General features: G+C 37.2%; 1 protein-coding gene across 1 annotated transcript in view; it reads left to right on the forward strand.

Annotated features, from left to right (window-relative positions):
• Kiaa0586 (KIAA0586 ortholog) overlaps nt 1-20,021 on the forward strand; it is a 108,647-nt gene that overhangs the window by 28,898 nt on the left and 59,728 nt on the right. The window contains exons 8-17 of the mRNA XM_042682533.1: nt 431-598; nt 2,970-3,090; nt 5,146-5,278; nt 6,115-6,335; nt 7,394-7,466; nt 9,129-9,353; nt 14,296-14,470; nt 15,527-15,721; nt 16,970-17,157; nt 19,757-19,867. Coding sequence (XP_042538467.1) covers nt 431-598; nt 2,970-3,090; nt 5,146-5,278; nt 6,115-6,335; nt 7,394-7,466; nt 9,129-9,353; nt 14,296-14,470; nt 15,527-15,721; nt 16,970-17,157; nt 19,757-19,867 — 1,610 coding nt within the window. The remainder of the gene's footprint in view (nt 1-430; nt 599-2,969; nt 3,091-5,145; nt 5,279-6,114; nt 6,336-7,393; nt 7,467-9,128; nt 9,354-14,295; nt 14,471-15,526; nt 15,722-16,969; nt 17,158-19,756; nt 19,868-20,021) is intronic.

Raw genomic sequence — 20,021 nt, forward strand, 5'->3', positions numbered from 1 at the left:
TCTTATTGTGTGTGAATATCTACAATCCTGTATAATTTGTCATATCTCAGATCGAATTGGGCCTGGCTTTTTACTGGTTATTTTGAAGATGGAGTCTCTAGGACTTTTCTACCCAGGCTGGCCTTGAGCTTCATTCCTCTGTGTCTCAACCTCACAAGTGCTAAGATTACAGATGTGAACCAACAGAGCCTGGCTGGTTTTAATTTTAAAGATAAAAGAATTATATGTTATAATTTAAAGCTTAAAGAAATAATTTAAATATATTCTTTTTATTAGCATATGTTTGTTGTAGCTTCTCTTGTACTCTCCATATTCCTCTCTTCCTTTGTAAAACAATTTCAACAGGTTTAATTGTTCTACTTCTGTACATGCAAATAAACTAAATTGGCCATATTTAATTTTCCATCATCCTTGTTATTTTCTATTAAAGTACCTTTAAAGGAAGTTGAAGATAAGAGCTTTGAGGAACAGAAATCTCCTTTAGAAACACCAGCACCGCGCAAGTTTGCTCCTATACCTGTGTCAAGGGATGAGGAGATATCCAAGAAAGAAAATCCTATGGAAGAAAAAGAAAATATGGCAATGTCAGGTTATAGAGGTAAGAAACCAAGTATGATTAGCACCCAACTTTTACTGTAGCCATTCAGATTAGGGACGTTATCCTGAAGTTTTTCTCACTCATGATTTAGAATTTTTTATGTGCCAAGTAGTAACAAAATTGGAATCTCTAACACACACACACACACACACACACACACACTCACGCACGCACGCACGCACGCACGCACGCACACACACACACACTGGCAGTGCTAGTATTTGAACTCAGAGCCTTACACTTGCTTGGCTTCCTTGCTCAGCTGATATTCTACCTTTTGAGCCATTTTCCCTGCTTTTGGTAGTTATTTTCGAGACAGAGCTTGGGCTAGCCTCGAACTTAGGTCCTTCTGATACAGCCTCATGAGAGACTTAGATTATAGGTCTGGGCCACTAGCACCTAGCTTACTTTCTATATATATTTTTAAAAAAGGTACTTAGCAGTTAAATCGAGTTTCTTTATAGGAGTTGAAGATGTACATTTATAATTATTCTATCTCCTACAGGTTGTTACTTATACCTTTAATGAGCACATTTTGATATTAATGAAATAGTGTTTTGCTGAAGATAAGACAGATCGCTTTAGAACATGTTTCTTTATATTGATTGTAGGTGTGAATTTCAATAATCACATCACCATGTTCATCTGGAGAAAGTGCTAATATATGTAATTTTTAAATAGAGAACAAGAACTTTTATAACTGGCTTGAAATAATAATGTGCTACACAGAATCAGTGGAAAGTGGGTGAAAATATACAGCAGAAGGGGCCATCAGCTGCACTGGACATTGATGAAAGTAAATTAAGCAACTCAAGGGCAGCGATGAGAGGGAGAGAATGAGAAAGGGAACGGCTGATACTAAGCAAAAGGAAAGAAATGTACATATCACCCCATTTGTAAAAAATAGTTTTATTGTTAAAGGTCATACATAAGCAATGTAGATTAATATAATGATGACTATCATGGTGAAGATTAAGAGGTGTTTCTGACTTTAAATAAATGAATAGATAAAATAATAATAAGCCACAAAGCTTTAAATGTAGCCCTTCTAATAAGAGCATGTGAAAGTATTAAGCTGTAGGCCTTTATTCTTAGAATCATTTGAACACATTCAAGTGTTACCTTAGGTAAGCTTCAAGACGTTAGAAGATAGTCTTTAATAAAAAACAAAATCAGGGGTTAGAGTGAGGTGGTAGAGGGTCAGCCAGTGAGTGAAAGCATCAAATCAGGAATTCAAGTCCCAGTCTTAGATAAAACAAAAAAAGAAAGCCACCAGAAACAATTGTTTTGTAGGCATATTAAAAACAAGACTTATGGGAAGGTCTAATTGTTGTTGTGAAGAAACATATACATCTTTTTTTTTTCCTTGCAGAACTGGAGTTTGAATTTGGAGGTTTGGGGAGTCAGGTGTTCTGTTACAGTCATTGTATTTGAAATAGGCTCTTGCTTCCTGCCTGGGTGAATGCCTGGGCTTCAGTCCTTTTATTTTAGGCTTCCCATTGTAGCTGGAATGTCAGGTGCATGCTACTGCACCCAGCTCTTGGTTGTGAAGGGGCCTCACAAGTTTTTCTGCCAGAGCTAACCACAAACTGTGATCCTCCAGATCTCAGCTTCCTGAGAAGCTAGGATTACAACCATTGATGCTCAGCTGTATCCTTTTCACCAACCTAAAAATAGTCCACTTTGCTGATCTTTGTGTTCATGAGATTTATGTTTATGATGGAGATAAATGTAGACTTTATGCCCATATAATTCAAATTTTTTACAAATATAGTTTTATGAGATAAAAATTCTAAGATTTTTTGTGGTGAGTATATAGTCTACAGTTTTGTCTGAATCTGTTTTCAGATGCTATAATTGAATCCTATGAGTTGCATACTTTATAATGAAATGCTTCTGGAAGTACAATAGCATGGGAATGGAATCCAGCCCCCTTCCTACTGGGTCATGGCATGGGGAGAAAGTAAGCCAGCCAGAAACAGCTTGGTTTTATAACCAGATCATTCCTTTGATAACCTATTAGTCCATAGCTAGATTAGTCCATAGATTATCCTAATTACCTTGTCACCTTTTTTTTTTTTTTTTTGTCAGTCATGGGGCTTGAACTCAGGGCCTAGGCACTGTCTTTGAGCTTTTCTGCTTAAGGCTAGTGATTTAGACCTTTGAGCCACAGCACTACTTTACCTTGTCACCTCCTGAAGGTCCCGTCTCTCATACTGTTAACAGGTGACTGAGGCTTAAGTTCTAACACATGAAGTATGGGGAACATAAACCATAGCAGTTCTCTGGTGAACTGGCTAACTTAGGCCAGAGTATAAAAAATGTAAGATGTTAAATGAAGCAGAAACGATATTATATTTTTATATTGCAGGACATGGAAGATTATTAGAACAAATATTGAATAATAATGATTTTTTGACAAGAAAAAGTGAATCATCAGAAAAGTCTTCACTAGGGTCAAGTTTGGCATGGACTCCTGAGAAAAGAAACAGGTAAAAACAAGTGAATAAAATGAAATCTATACTGGAAAGAGTTTTGTTTAAATTTCTTTCATTTTTTTTAATCTTTTTTTTGGTGTGTGTGTGTGTGTGTGTGAGGGTGATATACCTTGTATTTGCTAAGTGAAGGTTTCTTGCTTTTTTTTTTGGCTTGGGTTTGCTTGATCCTCTTATAAGCTTCTTGCATAATTAGGATTACAAGCATTTAGCTCCATGCCCAGAATTTTTTTTGGGGGGGGGGTCTGGTCGTGGGGTCTGAACTCTGGGCCTGGGCGCTGTCCCTCAGCTCTTCAGCTCAAGGCTAGCGCTCTACCACTTGAGCCACAGCACCACTTCCGGCTATTTTCTTTTTGCTTATGTGGTGCTGAGGAATCGAACCCAGGGTCTCATGCATGCAAGGCAAGTGCTCTACCGCTGAGCCAACTTCCCAGCCCTGGCTTTTTTCTTTTTGCTTATGTGGTGCTGAGGAATGGAACCTAGGGCCTCAGGCATGCAAGGCAAGAGCTCTACCACTGAGCCACCTTCCCAGCCCCTGAATTAGAGCTTTTGATGCTAGCATGTCTTTATTTTTTTTTTTGGTTTGAACTGGTTTCTTTAATAGTAGCTATCTTATAGTCTTTAATATTTGGGATTTCTCAAGAACAGTTTCTATTGACTGTGCTTTATTTGTTTGGGGGGGGATTATCTTTTGTTATTCCTTTGTATGTATCATTGTTGAAACTGAACATTTTAAACAACATGAATAGGGTACACTAGAAGTCCAATTCTTCCACCTATCAGAGTTTGTTGTTTGCTGAACTACTACTTTTCTTGCTGCTTGCTTAGTGGTTTCCTGGACCAGTTCTGTAAAGCCTGGTTGTCACATGTGTTTACTGAAGTCTGTAACTTAGTCTGCTAATGATTGGAGATTTCCTTACCTTGGACTAAATCTCTTTTGCCTCTGGGTTTGTAGGTTTGGAGAGGGTGGAAAACAGGGCTGTGTATTGGGACAGTGTGTAAGTCTGTGCTAACCTTCATTTCCTCCTTGCACAGAGCCTGGAAGTCAGCAGATTTGAATGATTTGAACTTCTCTGGGGATGCACATAGCCCTGTTTATGTGCATGACCTTCTGGATTCCCAGGAACATGGTGTAACTTACCAGTTTATAAAATTTACTGGCCACAATTTTCTTTGCCTCAACTGGCATCACTAACTCAAGTGGCTGAAAGGTTAAACTACTACCAGTGTTTGAAACCTGTGAAATTCCTTACTGAACTCACATAAGTTAGGTCAAATAGTAACAAACACTATTGGGATTGTGTGTGCATGCATGAATGCTTGTTCCAGTCCTGTGACTTAAACTTAGGGCCTGGGAGCTGTCCCTGAGCTTTTTTGCTCAAGGCTAGTGCTCTACCACTTAAACCACAGCTTTACTTTTGGCTTTTTTGGTGCTTTATTTTAGATAAGTCTCTCACAGACTTTTCTGCTTGGGCTGGCTTTGAGATTTCAGCCTCCTGAGTAGCTAGCATTAGAGGAGAAAGCTCCTGGCACCCAGCTTATAAATGGATTTTTTAGAGAACTCTAAACCTCTTCTATCCTTTTTAGTGATTACTCGTTTTGAAGATTACAAAGTTGAGAGAAAGGTCCTAAAAAATGAAGCAAGTCTTGTTTTCAAAGGTTATAAAGCTTGTTCTTACTCAGAATCAGAGTAAATTTATTAAGTAAAATTCTCCTTGATTTGTTTAAAGTATATTTTGATGAGTTTGTTATTGTTATCATTGTAGATTGTATGAAGTTTTTGTCTACTAATCTGAATGTGATCCTTTATGTTAGCTTCTTGAAAGCAAAGCCTTTTCTGCTTTTTCCTGTTGGATATAAATATTTCTGGTCTAATTGATTTGTCTCTTATGATTTTTCTGTTTATCACACTACCGATTAATTATATGACACAATTTTAGTAGGATATCATTTAGTATTATTACACTCAAAAATGTTTCAATGACTTATGTAATAAATTGTTTCTTGAGTTTTCGATAACTTTGGAATTTTTTTTCTTTTAACTTTCTGTAGTATTGAAACTCTACCTTCTCAAAGATTTCCTTCCAGTGAAGAGCTAGGAACAGCCAAAGTGACTATGCAGAAGCATAATGATGTTCTTCATAATCTTGGCCAAAAGAAGAGGGAAACAAATGGCAAATTCCAGGTATAATGAGAATGAATTAAAGTTGATGATTAGTATGATAAAAATAATGAAGGAGGGCTGGGAAGGTGGCTCAGTGGTAGAGTGTTTGTCTTGCATTCATAAGGCCCTGGGTTCAATTCCTCAGCACCACATAAGCAAAAAGAAAAAAGTCGGAAGTGGCGCTGTGGCTCAAGTGGTAGAGCACTAGCCTTGAGCTGAAGAGCTGAGGGACAGCGCCCAGGCCCAGAGTTCAGGCCCCACGACCGGACCCAAAAAAAAAAAAATAATAATAATAATGAAGGAATAAAAAGTTTTCAGGTCAGATATCTGAAAAAGATGTTATCCAAGTCTGTTTCCTTTATAGAAAAATTTTAGAACCCTTTACCCGGTGATTTCTATTTACCTACCACCCCTCCTTAATTAGGACCGAGGCACATGGCCATCTTTGGTTTTCCATAATCTAGCAGAGAGAAGCAAGGGAGAAAGTGAACTGTGAATGGCTCCTGCTGATCCAGTCCGTATGTTTACCACTCCTACCTAGATCTAACTTGCTCTTATTTTATTTAGCATTCTTCAGAAATAGAGATTTTATTGCTAGTTGACTGCCTAGCAGTCTGTAAGCAATTGCTGTAGATTTCCCACCTTTGTTGACTTAACACATATATTAACACTTGAAGTGGGAGAAAAACAATTGTTTTATAAAAAATTTAGTCCTTAGAATTATATTGGCATTAAAAAAAGAGAATTAAATTGACATAGTTTATTGCTCCAACCATAATAATAGACGTAATTTAAAGTAATCAATGTGACTTTAATATAGTAACTTTTTTTTTTTTTTACTATTTTTTTCTTTCAAGCCAAAAGAATCTTCAATTCTATTGAAGTTAGCTGATCTTCCACAGAATTCTGTTAAGCTTCAAACGAACAATGCAAGGAGATCTATATTGAAAGATGCTGAGCAGATTTTGAGAGGAGTACAAAACAATAAGAAAGTACTTGAAGAAAACCTGGAAGCTATTGTTCGTGCTAAGGATGGAGCTGCTATGTATTCATTTATCAATTCTTTATCTACCAATAGGTAGGATACTATTGGTGGTATCCCAAGGGTATATATGAAGCTGGTTTGGTTTTTTGTTTTTTGTTTTTTTTTTTGGTTGGCCGTGGGGCCTGAACTCTGAGCCTGTGCACTGTCCCTCAGCTCTTCAGCTCAAGGGCAGTGCTGTACCACTTGAGCCACAGCACCATTTCTGGCTTTTTCTGCTTATGTGGTGCTGAGGAATTGAACCCAGGGCCTCATGCATGCAAGGCATACCACTGAGCCACCTTCCCAGCCCCACTTCCTTAGTTTTTTTTCCTGAGCACTTCACTGTGCTTACTGTGTTTTTTGTTTTTTGTTTGTGTCTGTCGTGAGTCTTGAACTCTGGGCCTAGGCACTGTTCCTGAGCTCTTCAACTCAAGGCTAGTTAGTGGTCTACCACTTGAGCCACAGCACTACTTCTGGTTTTCTGGTGGTTAATTGGAGATAAAAGTCTCCTGGACGTTCCTGCCCCGCTGTCTTTGATCCTCAGATCTCAGCCATCTGAGTAGCTAGGATTATAGGCACTGGTGCCCAGCACTTACTATGTTTTAATATTCAGAAAAAGTTCTTTATTGCCTTGGAAGATGTGGACCATTATAGTTGGGAATTGAATATATATGATAGTTTTCCTTCCCTTTTTGTTTTTCTTATTGCTACATATCTGTAGTTCTTTTTAAACATTTTTCCTTCAAATATTTGATGAAAACTAGTACTACTGGGTTTTTTTGGGTCCGGTTGTGGGGCTTGAACTCTGGGCCTGGGTGCTGTCCCTCAGCTCTTCAGCTCAAGGCTAGCACTCTACCTCTTGAGCCACAGCACCACTTCTGGCATTTTTTTCCCCTGCTTCTGTGGTGCTGAGGAATCGAACCCAGGGCCTCATGCATGCGAGGCAAGCGCTCTACCACTGAGCCACCTTCCCAGCCCTACTACTGGTTTTTTATTTTAAGATGAAGCATATTGGCCTACACAGTCAATTTAAAACATATAAGATATATCTGTCTAGGTCCTATTCTTAGGGAATTAAGACTAATTTAAGAAAAGTCCTTTTTCTCTTGTAGAGAGATGTCAGAGAAAATTAGGATCAAAAAGAAAGTAGATGAATGGATTAAAACCATTTCTGCAGAAATTCAGGTATGTCTTGGAAAAACCTGGAAATGAAGTCTCAGAATGTAACAGTGGCTTCAATTTCTAAGTCTCATATTTGTTCTCTAAATATTTCTTATATTTGTCTACTTATAATTATTCATTTCACTGTCACTCAGTAATGAGTATAACACTTTAATAGTAGAGTCATATGTTGTGGTTCTTAACCTGGTTGACTTTTAGAAAGTATCTAAGTTATGAGTAATTTGAAAGAAAACTTATTAAAGCATTAGAAAAGAAGTAGACATTCACAAATGTTTCAAGATAGCAGACATAGAAACATTGGCTTGCTAAAGTAAACACACCACAATTACTTAGGAAAACAACCAGCAACAAAACATTCAATTTCTAAGGTGGAGAAGACAGTTTCAGATAGAAAACACCCTTTCCCATATCCATGAAGGGTGTGGTATATCTTCACCCCTCAGCATTGCAAGAGTCTGGGAGCTATTTATTAGGGGATCAGTCATATGAAGTTCTTAGTGGTGGCAAGGGGAAGTGACAGTTTGCTTCCCACAGCAGTAAACAAGTGAATATATTGTTTAAATCTGTTACTCGAGAATATGTATTTATAAAGAATTTATATTAGCCATGTGATATGATTCCACCTGAATAGAAACTGACCTATGAGCCAGAAGTTGACCTGTGAGTCAGGCTCTAGCCTCTGCTGTCAACTAGTAATATGTCCTGTAGTGATGAATTCTGTATAATGTATGTTCAAATAATTATTTCAGCTAATTGTTTTACTATTAGTTATTTGCTTTTTTAAACCTTTTTAATTTTTGTTTTCTTTCTTTCTTTCTTTCTTTTTCCTGTCAGTCATGGGGCCTGAACTCTGGGCCTGGGCGCTGTCCCTCAGCTCTTCAGCTCCAGGCTAGCACCCTACCACTTGAGCCACAGCACCACTTCTGGCTTTTTTCTGCTTACATGGTGCTGAGGAATCGAGCCGAGGGCCTCATGCATGTGAGGCAAGCACTCTACCACTGAGCCAACTTCCCAGCCCTAATTTTAGTTTTCTAAAGTTATTAAATTCATCTGGTTTAAATAAATATTAAGTATAAAAAGTTCATGATGAAGAGTTACTCTCCTATTCCTGTTCTTCACCCACAATTTCCAGTTTTGTAAAATAGTAGTCTTTTTAGTGTCATATTTAGTTTGAGTTTCTGTGTGTTTTTGTGTTTTTGAGACAGTCTTTCTATAGATCCTAGGCTGGATTCAAATTTGTGAAACTCCTGCCTCAGCCTTCCAAAAGTTCTAGATTTGCCTGGCTTCTTTTTACTCTTGTTTATTCTTCCAAAGAAGAATATCTTTTATTTTGAAAACATTTTAAAATGCTAAAGTATATTTATATAACAGCAAAAATAAATTCTAATATCTTCTACTGAGAAACTATTATTATTTGGATAGGCCTTAAGTAATTTTCTGATGGTATGGGGATTTGAACTCAGGACCTTATATTGAGTAGGATAGTGCTATCCACATGAACCATGGCTCCTCCCCTGCTTTTTTGCTGGTTATTTTGTAAATGGAGTCTTTCTAACTAGGCTCTCCTTAAACTGAGATTATCCAGAGCTCAGTTTCCTGGATAGTTAAGATTATAAGTGTGAGCCACTGGCACTCAGCTAATAATTTTACTTTTGTTTACCTTAGGATGAATTCTCAAGAAAAGATTGTGAACAAAAAAGATTTGATCAGAAGAATCAAAAGATCAAAACTACTCAGAATGTGAACAAAGATATTAAAATGAACATACAAGACAGAGCTTTTAGTAAATCTGTAATTCCACGAAAGCACTCTCAAAAACAAGAAGAGTATTTTAGAAGCCCACCGATGAGGAACATGCCTGCCTCAAGCTTACTGAAAGAGAGAAAAGTAGTAAGATACTACCTTTGTTTTCTGACATAAATATTAAGTATTATAAACAGTCATTTTCTCTTTCAGATACAACTGATAAGTGAATATGAAGGTGTTTTGAAAATATAAGGGACTATACAAATGTAAACTCTTTACACTATTGGTATTTAAGGCTTAGAGTATATAATGTAGATAGCACTAGATCAAATCTGCAGTTCTTTACAAACTAAAAAAATTTTTTTAGGGAAAAATATGTTTCATATTTTTGTGTGTATTTGCTTATATTTAAGAAACTTACTTTTAGTCCCCAGTAAGTGCTACACACAGTATTAGATACTTGGGAGAAATATTTTTTTTTCCATTGATGTAACTAGGTGTTAGTTTTCTTTTTTTGTTTTTGTTTTTCTTTTGTGGTCTTGGCGCTTGAACTCTAGACCTAAGTGCTGACCCTGAGCTCTTCAGCTCAAGATGAGCACTCTACCACTTGAGCCACAGCACTACTTCTGGTTTTCTGGTGGTTAATTGGAGATAAGAGTCTCATGTGCTTTCCTGCCCCTGGTGGCTTTGAACCTTGATCCTTAGATCTCAGCCTCCTGAGTAGCTAGGATTACAATTATGAACCACTGGTACCTGGTGGTGTTAATTTTCTTTATGTTTATCATGGATTCTTTTTATCTTTTTATCTTAAAAATGAACTTTTTTTTTTTTGGTCAGTTGTGGGGTTTGAACTCTGGGCTTGGGCGCTGTCCCTGCACAGTGGAACTTCCGGTTTTCTAGTGGTTTTTAATGGAGATAAGAGTTTCACGGACTTTCTGCCAGGGCTGGCTTTGAACTATGATCCTCAGATCTCAGCCTCCTGAGTAGCTAGGATTACAGGCGTGAGCCACCCGTGCCCGGCGAACTTTTTTTTTTTAACTTAAATTTTATTGTAAAGGTGATGTATAGAGGGGTTACAGTTTCATAAGTAAGGTAATGAGTACATTTCTTTTTTCTTTTGCCAGTCCTGGAGCTTGAACTCAGGGCCTGAGCACTGTCCCTGAGCTTCTTTTGCTCAAGACTAGTGCTCTACCTCTTGAGCCACAGTGCCACTTCCAGCTTTTTCTGTTTATGTGGTACAGAGGAATCAAACCCAGGGCCTCATGTATGCTAGGCAAGCACTCTACCACTAAGCCACATTCCCAGCCTGTACATTTCTTTTTTTCTTTTTCTTTCTTTCTTTTTTTTTTTTTTTTTTGTCGGTCATGAGGTTTGAACTCTGGACCTAAATGCTGTCCCTCAGCTCATCAGCTCAAGGCTGGTGCTCTACCACTTGAGCCACTGTGCCACTTCTGGTTTTCTGAGTGGTTTATTGGAGATAAGAGTCTTATGTACTTCCTGGGCTGGCTTTGAATGGCAATCCTCAGATCTCAGCATCCTGAGTAGCTAGGATTACAGGCATGAGCCATTGGCATGAGGCCCATACATTTCTTTTTGAGCAGTGTTATTCTCTCCCTCATTTCTCCCAATTCCCACCATCTCCCCTCCCCCAAAGTTGTAAAGTTCTTTTCCAACATAGTGTTTAGTGACTTAGTTGACTTTTTGTCCTACCATTTTTGTAATTCCCCTTCCCTTCTCAAAATCAGCTAAACTTATATACAAGAGAAAGAATATGGAAATAAAAAACAGTGACAAACAGGGAATAAACCAAAGGGGGAAAAAAAGAAAAAAGTACAAACAGTTCAATTAAAAAATAAACCTCTTGGGCTGGGAAGGTGGCTCAGTGATAGAGCGCTTGCCTTGCATGCATGAGGTCCTGGGTTCGATTCCTCAGCACCACATAAGCAAAAAGAAAAAAGCCGGAAGTGGCGCTGTGGATCAAGTGGTAGAGCGCTAGCCTTGAACTGAAGAGCTGAGGGACAGTGCCCAGGCCCAGAGTTTAGGCCCCACGACTGGATCCAAAAATAAATAAATAAATAAACCTCTTATTTCCATTTCTTGGAGTTCATTTTGATAAGTTAATTTGATAAGCAAAAAAATGTTGAGTCATTGTGATCCTCTCCTAAGAATATCCTCTTATGTTCTCATTTTGCCATGCTTAGAGTGCTGTTTAATCATGTCCAAGTGTAATTGTTTGTCTTTTGTGATTGAATTAATTTGTAGATTTCTAGACATATTCTAGTTATTACAAATGAGGGGGAAACCATACAGCCTATGTTTGTCTATGTCTGACTTACTTAGCTTAATATAATTTCCTTAATACAATTTTCTATTTCCTTATGAATGGGCAATGTCATTCTTTCTGATGGAAGCATAGAATTCAATACCACATTTTCTTGATCCATTCATCTATTAAAAGGCATCTGGGGGCTGGGAAGGTGGCTCAGTGGTAGAGTGCTTGCCTTGCATGCTCGAGGCCCTGGGTTCGATCCTCAGCACCACATAAGAAAAAAGCCAGAAGTGGCGCTGTGGCTCAAGTGGTGGAGTGCTAGCCTTGAGCTGAAGAGCTGAGGGACAGCACCTAGGCCCAGAGTTCAGGCCCCATGACCAGACCCAAAAAAAAAAAAGGCATCTGGGTTGATTCCATATCTTAGCTATGATTAAAAAAAAAAAAAATGCTGCAGTGAACATGATTATGCTGGTGGCATTAGTGCAAGCTGGTTTGTGGTCATTTGGGTAAATGCCCAGGAGTAAGATTGCTGGGTCATAGTGGAGTTCTATGTTTAATCTTTTGAGGAATCTCCATACTGCTTTCCAGAGTAGTTGAACAAGTTTACACTCCCACCAACAGTGTAGTATTGTTCTCTTTTGGCTACATCCCTGCCAGCATCTGTTACTATTAGTTTTCTTAACAATGGCCATTCTAACTGGGGTGAGGTAGAATCTCAATGTTGTTTTGATTTGCATTTCTTTCAAGGGCTCCTTGGAACTTCCTAAGTAAAGATCCAGAAACACAGCAACTCAAAGAGTGGCTGGATAAATGGGATTGCATTAAACTGAAGAGTTTCTGCATGGCAAAAGACATAGCTAACAGGATAAATAGAAAGCCCACAGATCGGGAGAAGATCTTTACTAGCTATACATCAGCAAAGGCCTTACATCTACAATATACTTAGAGCTCAAAAAATTAAACCTACTAAAACCAAATCCTCAAAGAAACCACAACCCTATCAATAAGTGGGCTAAAGACTTAAAGACTTCTCTGAAAAAGAAATAAGAATAGCCAATAGACACATGAAAAGATGGACATTTTTATTAGCATATATTAATTGTTTTAATGGGTTTATTGTGATATTTTCGTACATGGATATCATGTCATCAAATTCACCCCAGTTACTATTTATCCCTTTTTCAAACAATTTTAATAGGTCTTACCATTTTTGCAAGCATGATTTTTGAGCAAATTAAAGGATGTAATTCAATACTTAGCACTTGTTGCTGATTTTCTGTGGCATTCAGATTATGGCTGCAAGTGGAATCAGGAATACATAGAGTAGTTACAACATCTATTGTCTTTTTTCTTTTTAGCTATACTGAGGTTTGAACTCAGTTTCTTGCACATGCTAAGCAGGTACTGTACCACTTGAGCCACTCTACCAAACCCTTTTTGTGTTGTTTATTTATTAGTTCCAACCAGCAGATTCTGGAGTGACAGAAAAGGAAATGCCCATGTACTGCCATCTCATTTAAAATTTTTTAATATTTTTTAATTTTTGTATTGCTGTTGTGAAGATGATGTACAGAAGGGTTACTGTTATATAAGTCAGATAAAGAGTACATTTCTTTTTGGACAATCTCACCTCTTACCTTGCTCTCTTCCAGTTTTTCCCTCCCATCACTGCCAACAAGTCGTGTAGCTCATTTTAATCATTTTAATATTAAATAAGTAATAATCCAGTACCACTATGGGGTAAGGAATGAGACAGATATTGCCCCCCTTTCTTAAGGAAATTAAGGGGAGATAAACAAAAGCATATTCCAATATGTAGATTAAGAACAAATCTGGAAGTACTGAAGTAAACAGTTACTGTAACAGATCTGGGATGCCAGAAATTACAGAGGGACTCCTCTTGTCTCTTGACAAGATTACTGAAGAAGATCAAACACAAATACACACAACCAGGAGTTTCTACTCGTATTCAGATCTCCTGGGCCAGTCCCACAGGGCTTGAGGGTTCCCACAATTATTTTTAAGGTATGGTCTCATTTTAGGCCCAGACTGGTCTGGGCTGTGATCCTTCTGTTTGTGCTTCCTTATGTCACTGAGGATGATAGTTGGGCACCACCATACCCAGCCATTTGTTGAGATGGAATCTCATGAACTTCTTTTTGCCTGGAGTGAACTCAGACCATAACCATCCAGTCTCTGCCTCCCAAGTAGCTATGATTATAGTTTAAATGCATTTTTATTATACTTGTCTTTTGTTGTTGTTGTTATTTTTTGTCTTCTGGGATGTAAAGTCAGAGCCTTGTGCTTAAATGAGCTATACTTGCAATGCTTTTTGCTTTGGTTATTTTTTTAGATAGGATCTCATTTTTTGCCCTGGACATCCTGGGAACTTGATGTTTCTACCTATGTCTCCCCTGTAACTAGGATTGTAGACATTTACCTCCGTTTTGTTGAGATGGCATCTCACTAACTTTTTGCTCTGGTTGGCCTTGATCATCTCTACCTCCCTCCTAGCTGAGCTTACACTTAAGTATAAAAAATATGTAAAATCTGTCTAAACATTATTTTTGGTATTAAAATACACTTAATATTATAAAAACTTTTCTGTGTCTTAGGTGGATGCTTTTTATACTTAAGTTGAATACTTTTTAAATTCATGATTGCAAAGTAAAGACAGAATTTAAGGGCTCTTGAAAATGTAGAACTTTTCTAACATAATCATTTATATTATAGTACTTAAAGTAGCTAAAGGAGACTTTAGAAAAATGAAGTGCTTGATGTCTGTTTTCATAACAAGTTTTTATTTTACACTCATAGGAGCTTTTGAAATCAACCACAGTTCTACAAGATGAGGATTATATGTTGCAAATATATGGAAAGCCAATTTATCAGGGCCACCGCAGCACTCTTAAAAAAGGACCTTATCTCAGATTTAATTCTCCATCTCCTAGGTCCAAACCACAGAGACCAAAAGTAATAGAACGAGTTAAAGGTGAGAATCCTCATATTTTGTTTTGCCTCATTTTATTGTCAACTTCAAATCCAAAATTTCCTTTTGTTTGCTTTTTATTTATTACTTAAACATACACTTAAGCTTATCTAATACTTAGTGATGGAAAAATAATTCCTTCTATGAGTGATAGGAGGAAATAGACCAGAGTTTAGAGATGCACATAGATTGTTTATTACTAGAAAGTATTTAAAAACCTTTTATTTGGTTTTGGTTTTGGTTTTATTTTTTGTTGGTCGTGGGGCCTGAGCTCTGAGCCTGGGTGCTGTCCCTCAGCTCTTCAGCTCAAGGCTAGCACTCTACCACTTGAGCCACAGTGCCACTTCCGGCTTTTTCTGCTTATGTGGTGCTGAGGAATCGAACCCAGGGCCTCATGCATGCAAGGCAAGCACTCTACCACTGAGCCACCTTCCCAGCTCTCATTTTAAGGCCTTAGCATAGGTGAAATTTTTTGTTGCTTTCGTGCATGAATAAAAATAGCTTGATTTCAAACCATAGTACCAACACACAGAAAAACTTTATTTAGATATTAACTATGAAAATGGAACAGTAAAATCTGTTGGATGTGATTTTGTGGGGGAAGTTGAGACAAAGACAGTGATAGAGGGGTTGAGATTGGTTGGAATACAGTGTAAACATATATGGAGATGTAACAATGAAATCCTTCCATATATAACTATATGTTAAATAAAATAATTTGGATATAAAATTTTATTATGTTATAAAGTTTTATGCTCATCATTTATATACTGTTTATAGCTTTTTTAATGGCGTATCAGCAGAATTGAATAGCTGTAACTGAGACCACATGTCTAAAAAGAAATAAATGTTTACTATCTGGCCATTTAAGAACAGACCTCTGGTCTGTATGCTACTTTTATGATCCTATCACGTTATTAAATTGAATGATTTCATTTCTGTGAATATACTTTGCTGTAGTTCTATGCAGATGACTATATTATAGATATTCAAATAATATTTAACAAGTATTATTTAACAATATATAAATAAAATACATGTTACTAATGATTATTGCAGGTACTAAAGTCAAATCAATAAGGACACAAACTGACTTTTATGCAACAAAACCTATGAAGGTGGGCTCTAAAATAAACTATCTCAAACCTACACTGCCTCATGGTGATCAGCAGTATTTGTTCAGCCCAAGCAGAGAAAGACCTTCTGTTTCAGGTACCCTGGAAGGCCATCTGATTCCTATGGCAGTTCTCCTAGGTAAGAACCAACAAAATGTGTGAAATGAATTTTAATTTCTGAGGAGCAGGAACAGAACTTTCAATTAGTAATCTGTATGTTGTTTTTATATGTGGGGAGGGCCCCAGAACGTACTAGTTTTTGAAATGATGAGTTCCTGCTGTAATTTCACTCATAAGAAACATTTTCCTTTTCTATAATACATTTCTGTAGATGAAGTTATTAAACATGCAGTGACATAATAATTCAAGAATTCAGATTTGGCTGGCTAGTTAATACTGTCATGCCTCAAGGGAAGTTCTTTAAAGCATTCTCATGTACTTTTGAACTAGGCTGCTATATGTTAGATTTCTGTGGTTGTATGTTCTAAGCCAATACTCTCCAAGTCATCAATCTCACAATTAGTAATCATTTTTGCCTTCACATCATCTCTTTAAATAGAGTCTACTTTTTTTTAGTTGCATCACTATTTTTTCCTTAATTTATTTGGTGTTATTGAGGTTCGAACTCTGAACCTCATGCTTGAACTAAACATCCAATCCTCCCTTGCTTTAGTTATTTTTCACAAAGAATTTCATGTTTTTGTCCAAGGCTGGTCTCAGACAGTGCTCCTTCTACCTACAGCCTACTGTGTAAGTGTGGTAGCAGATGTGTACCTCTACCTCTGGTTTATTAATTGAGAAGAGATCTTGCTAAACTGCCCCACCCCCGACCTAAAATTTTAATCGTTCTAATCTCTGCCTCCTGACTACCTTGTATTACATTCATGAAGCATTGCACCCAATATTTTTTCTTTGATTTTGATGGATGATTTAAATATGGACTCTGGGCTTGGGTGCTGTCCCTCAGCTCTTCAGCTCAAAGCTAGCGCTCTGCCACTTGAGCCACAGTGCCACTGACAGTTTTCTGGTGGTTTATTGGAGATGAGTCTCATGGACTTTCCTGCCTGGGCTGGCTTTAAACCATGATCCTCAGCACCCAGGCCCTGAGTTCAAGCCTCAGGACCAACATACACATACACAAAAAAGCCCCTATAGTATTAGAAGCTCATAGGCTTCATTTTGAGAATGACATTAGATAATATAATTGAAGCCTAAAAGTTGTGCCACTCCTATAAAGGATGGCATGGTATTTATATTGACAGTATAATGATGGAGAGAGAATGTTTCCCTTTTGTATGAAGGAACATCACAATATCCAGGCAATAGATTTGAATTTTCTAACTGTTTTGGAAATAGTTGACTCATTTTTCTTTTCTCAATTTTTTAGGACAAACACAAAGTAATAGCGATTCCATGCCACCTGCTGGAGTGATTATAAAGAAGCCACACCCTGTAACAGTGACTACTTCTATTCCTCCATCATGTCAGCAAAGAGAAGCTAGAGTAAAGAAACCTAATATAGCAGTTGTTGAAATGAAGTCGGAAAAAAAAGATCCTCCTCAGCTTGCTGTACAGGTATGCCAGGGTGCATAAGCAGAAAGTTTTAAGACAAAAACATCTTGGGGGGCTGGGAAGTTGGCTCAGTGGTAGAGCGCTTGCCTTGCATGCCTGAGGCCCTGGATTCAATTCCTCAGCACCACATAAGCAAAAAGAAAAAAGTCGGAAGTGGTTCTGTGGCTCAAGTGGTGCAGCGCTAGCCTTGAGCTGAAGAGCTGAGGGACAGTGCCCAGGCCCAGAGTTCAGGCCCCATGACTGGGCCCAAAAAAAAAACAAAAAAACAAAAAACATCTTGGGCTCAATATTAGTACTTTAATTATTATAATTCACAAAAATTTTGATTTCTTCATGGTTTAAGAAGACTTAGAGAGTGTGACTTATATACTAATGCTGCAAACTTTACACAAACACATATAAAAAGACTTGATGCCTATAGAGAGACTTATTTTTATGTACAGAAGACTAGTCAAGTTATCAGTTCTCCTCAACTTAATCTATAATTTCAAATGTAAAAAAGTAACCAAGTTCTTTTATCTGCAAAAACAAAGGATCATTTTGATATCTGGAAGAATAAATGGCTTAGAAAAGTTGAGTTTTGATGTTAGTCTAATATAACAGGATTTCAGAATTAACCTTGGTTATCTAAAAGGTATATGCAGCAAGATAGAGACTTCTTGTGTTACTAGTAAACAAAATTCATGGAAATGATATTATGTATGTTGTAATTGGTTTAACAGTGTGAAAGAAAGATCAGTTTTAGACTCTAAATTACTATTACATAGCAAATGAGTTCCATAAAGGCAGTAGGTTAAACTATACAATATTAAAACAGAAATATTAGAAGGTTATTTCATGGAATTTTTATATAAACTGAGACCAAGCCTGGTATATGAGAGAAGAAAACTCAGATATGATAGAAAAGATTTTAATATATAAAATCCAAAAGTTACTTATATAAGAAAAACAACATAAAAAAGGAAAGCACTAGCAAAGAGTTAACTTTTAACTGAGAAAACATATAGATCAAAATTCAAAAATATTCAAAGGATGTGAACAAGAGTAAGCACAGTTTGTAACAATAACATACTTCTGTCTTAACACTTATTGTAGGAAGTCTTATTTCAGTTAAACGTTCGCTAAAGTTTCTAGTTCATTATGCTTTATTGGAAAGTGTTTGTTTTTATGTTTTGCTGGTCCTAGGGCTTAACTCAGGGCCTGGACACTGTCCTAGAGCTTCTTTTGTCAAGGCTAGCGCTCTACCACTTGAGCCATAGCTCTATTTCTGGCTTTTTTTTTTTTTTTGTAATTTTATTAGAGATAAAAGTCTCAAGACTTTCTTGCCCAGGCTGGCTTTGAACCATGATTCTCAGATCTCAGCTCCCTGAGTCACTAGGATTACTGGCGTGAACCACTGGTACCGGCCCTATTTACTTAAGTAGTTGTGCAAAGAAGTTTCAATTCCGTAAGTCAGGTTATGACTACAGTGCATCTTGATCATTGTCACCTCTCCCACTCTTCTGTTATACTTTTTTTTTTTTTTGGGTGCGGTCGTGGGGCCTGAACTCTGGGCCTGGGCGCTGTCCCTTAGCTCTTCCGCTCAGGGCTAGCACTCTACCACTTGAGCCACAGCTCCACTTCCAGCTTTTTGCTTTTTGCTTATGTGGTGCTGAGGAATCGAACCCAGGGCCTCAGGCATGCAAGGCAAGTGCTCTACCACTGAGCCACCTTCCCTGCCCATTCTGTTATGCTTTTTATAATTTAGAGATTATGTAAATGTAATTTGCTAGTAATTAATGAGTATCTTCAATATTCATGTGGCCCAAGAAGTTAATCTAATATATACCTAATAAAATGAAATAATTCAAAGTTTAAGAAGAAAACTGTATATATAAAGATTTTTATATTGTTTTACATGTAATAATAGTAAATTTGGAAATATTCTAAATGCTGATCAATAGGACCCTAATGAAATAAAGCATGATATATACTTGTTGAATTACTTACTTTAAAATATGAAGCCTGTACAGAGCATGATAAGGTGTTTATGTTCTAATAATAATGAAATACCATAATGAGCACTATTTTACATGCCTAAGTACCTAATAAAAAGGAAAAGAATACAGTAAAGAAAATAAAGTTATCTTAAGATAGGATTTTAAGATAAGATTTTGGCAGGGCGCCAGTGGCTCACGCCTATAATCCTAGCCACTTAGGAGGCTGAGATCTGAGGAACACAGTTCTAAGCCAGCCAGGGCAGGAAAGTCCTTGAGACTCCTATCTCCAATAAACCACCAGAAAACCGAAAGTGGGGGTTGTAGCTCAAGTGGTAGGAATGCTCACCTTGAACTGAAAAGCTGACAGTGCCCAAGCCCAGAGTTCAAGTCCCACGACTAACAACAACAACAAAAGAAAAAAAACGATAGGATTTTGTGTTTTCCTCTTTTCACATTTTATAAAATGAGCTTTTATAATTTAAAAAATTGTTAGCTATTAGCATCATCAGTAAAACTTAAAGGACATGTTGTTTTCAAATACTTGTTGTTTTCAAATACTTGTTGTTTACAAATACTTGAGTCCAAATGATTAGGAAAAAGCTACATGTTGTGTTCTATTGTAGGTATTGCCGAGTGTAGATATTGACAGTGTTTCCTACAGCAGTGCAGATGCTGAGTCCCCTCTGCCCTGTCCCCGAGAAGCTTCTCTTTCTCCACCGTACACTGGGATACAGGTAGATGTCAAAGTGCTGTTATATTGCTTTACCTCATGTCTGGCTGCAGATTTTACCTATCATTGCACTCCAAGCCTTCTATCAGATCATAATCTATTATAATAATGGATATATATAATGATTACAATAATAATAAATTTAAAATTATTTATAA

Source organism: Dipodomys spectabilis, unplaced genomic scaffold, assembly GCF_019054845.1.
Source record: "Dipodomys spectabilis isolate Male_0828 unplaced genomic scaffold, ASM1905484v1 ptg000073l, whole genome shotgun sequence".
Classification (NCBI taxonomy): Eukaryota; Metazoa; Chordata; class Mammalia; order Rodentia; family Heteromyidae; genus Dipodomys; species Dipodomys spectabilis.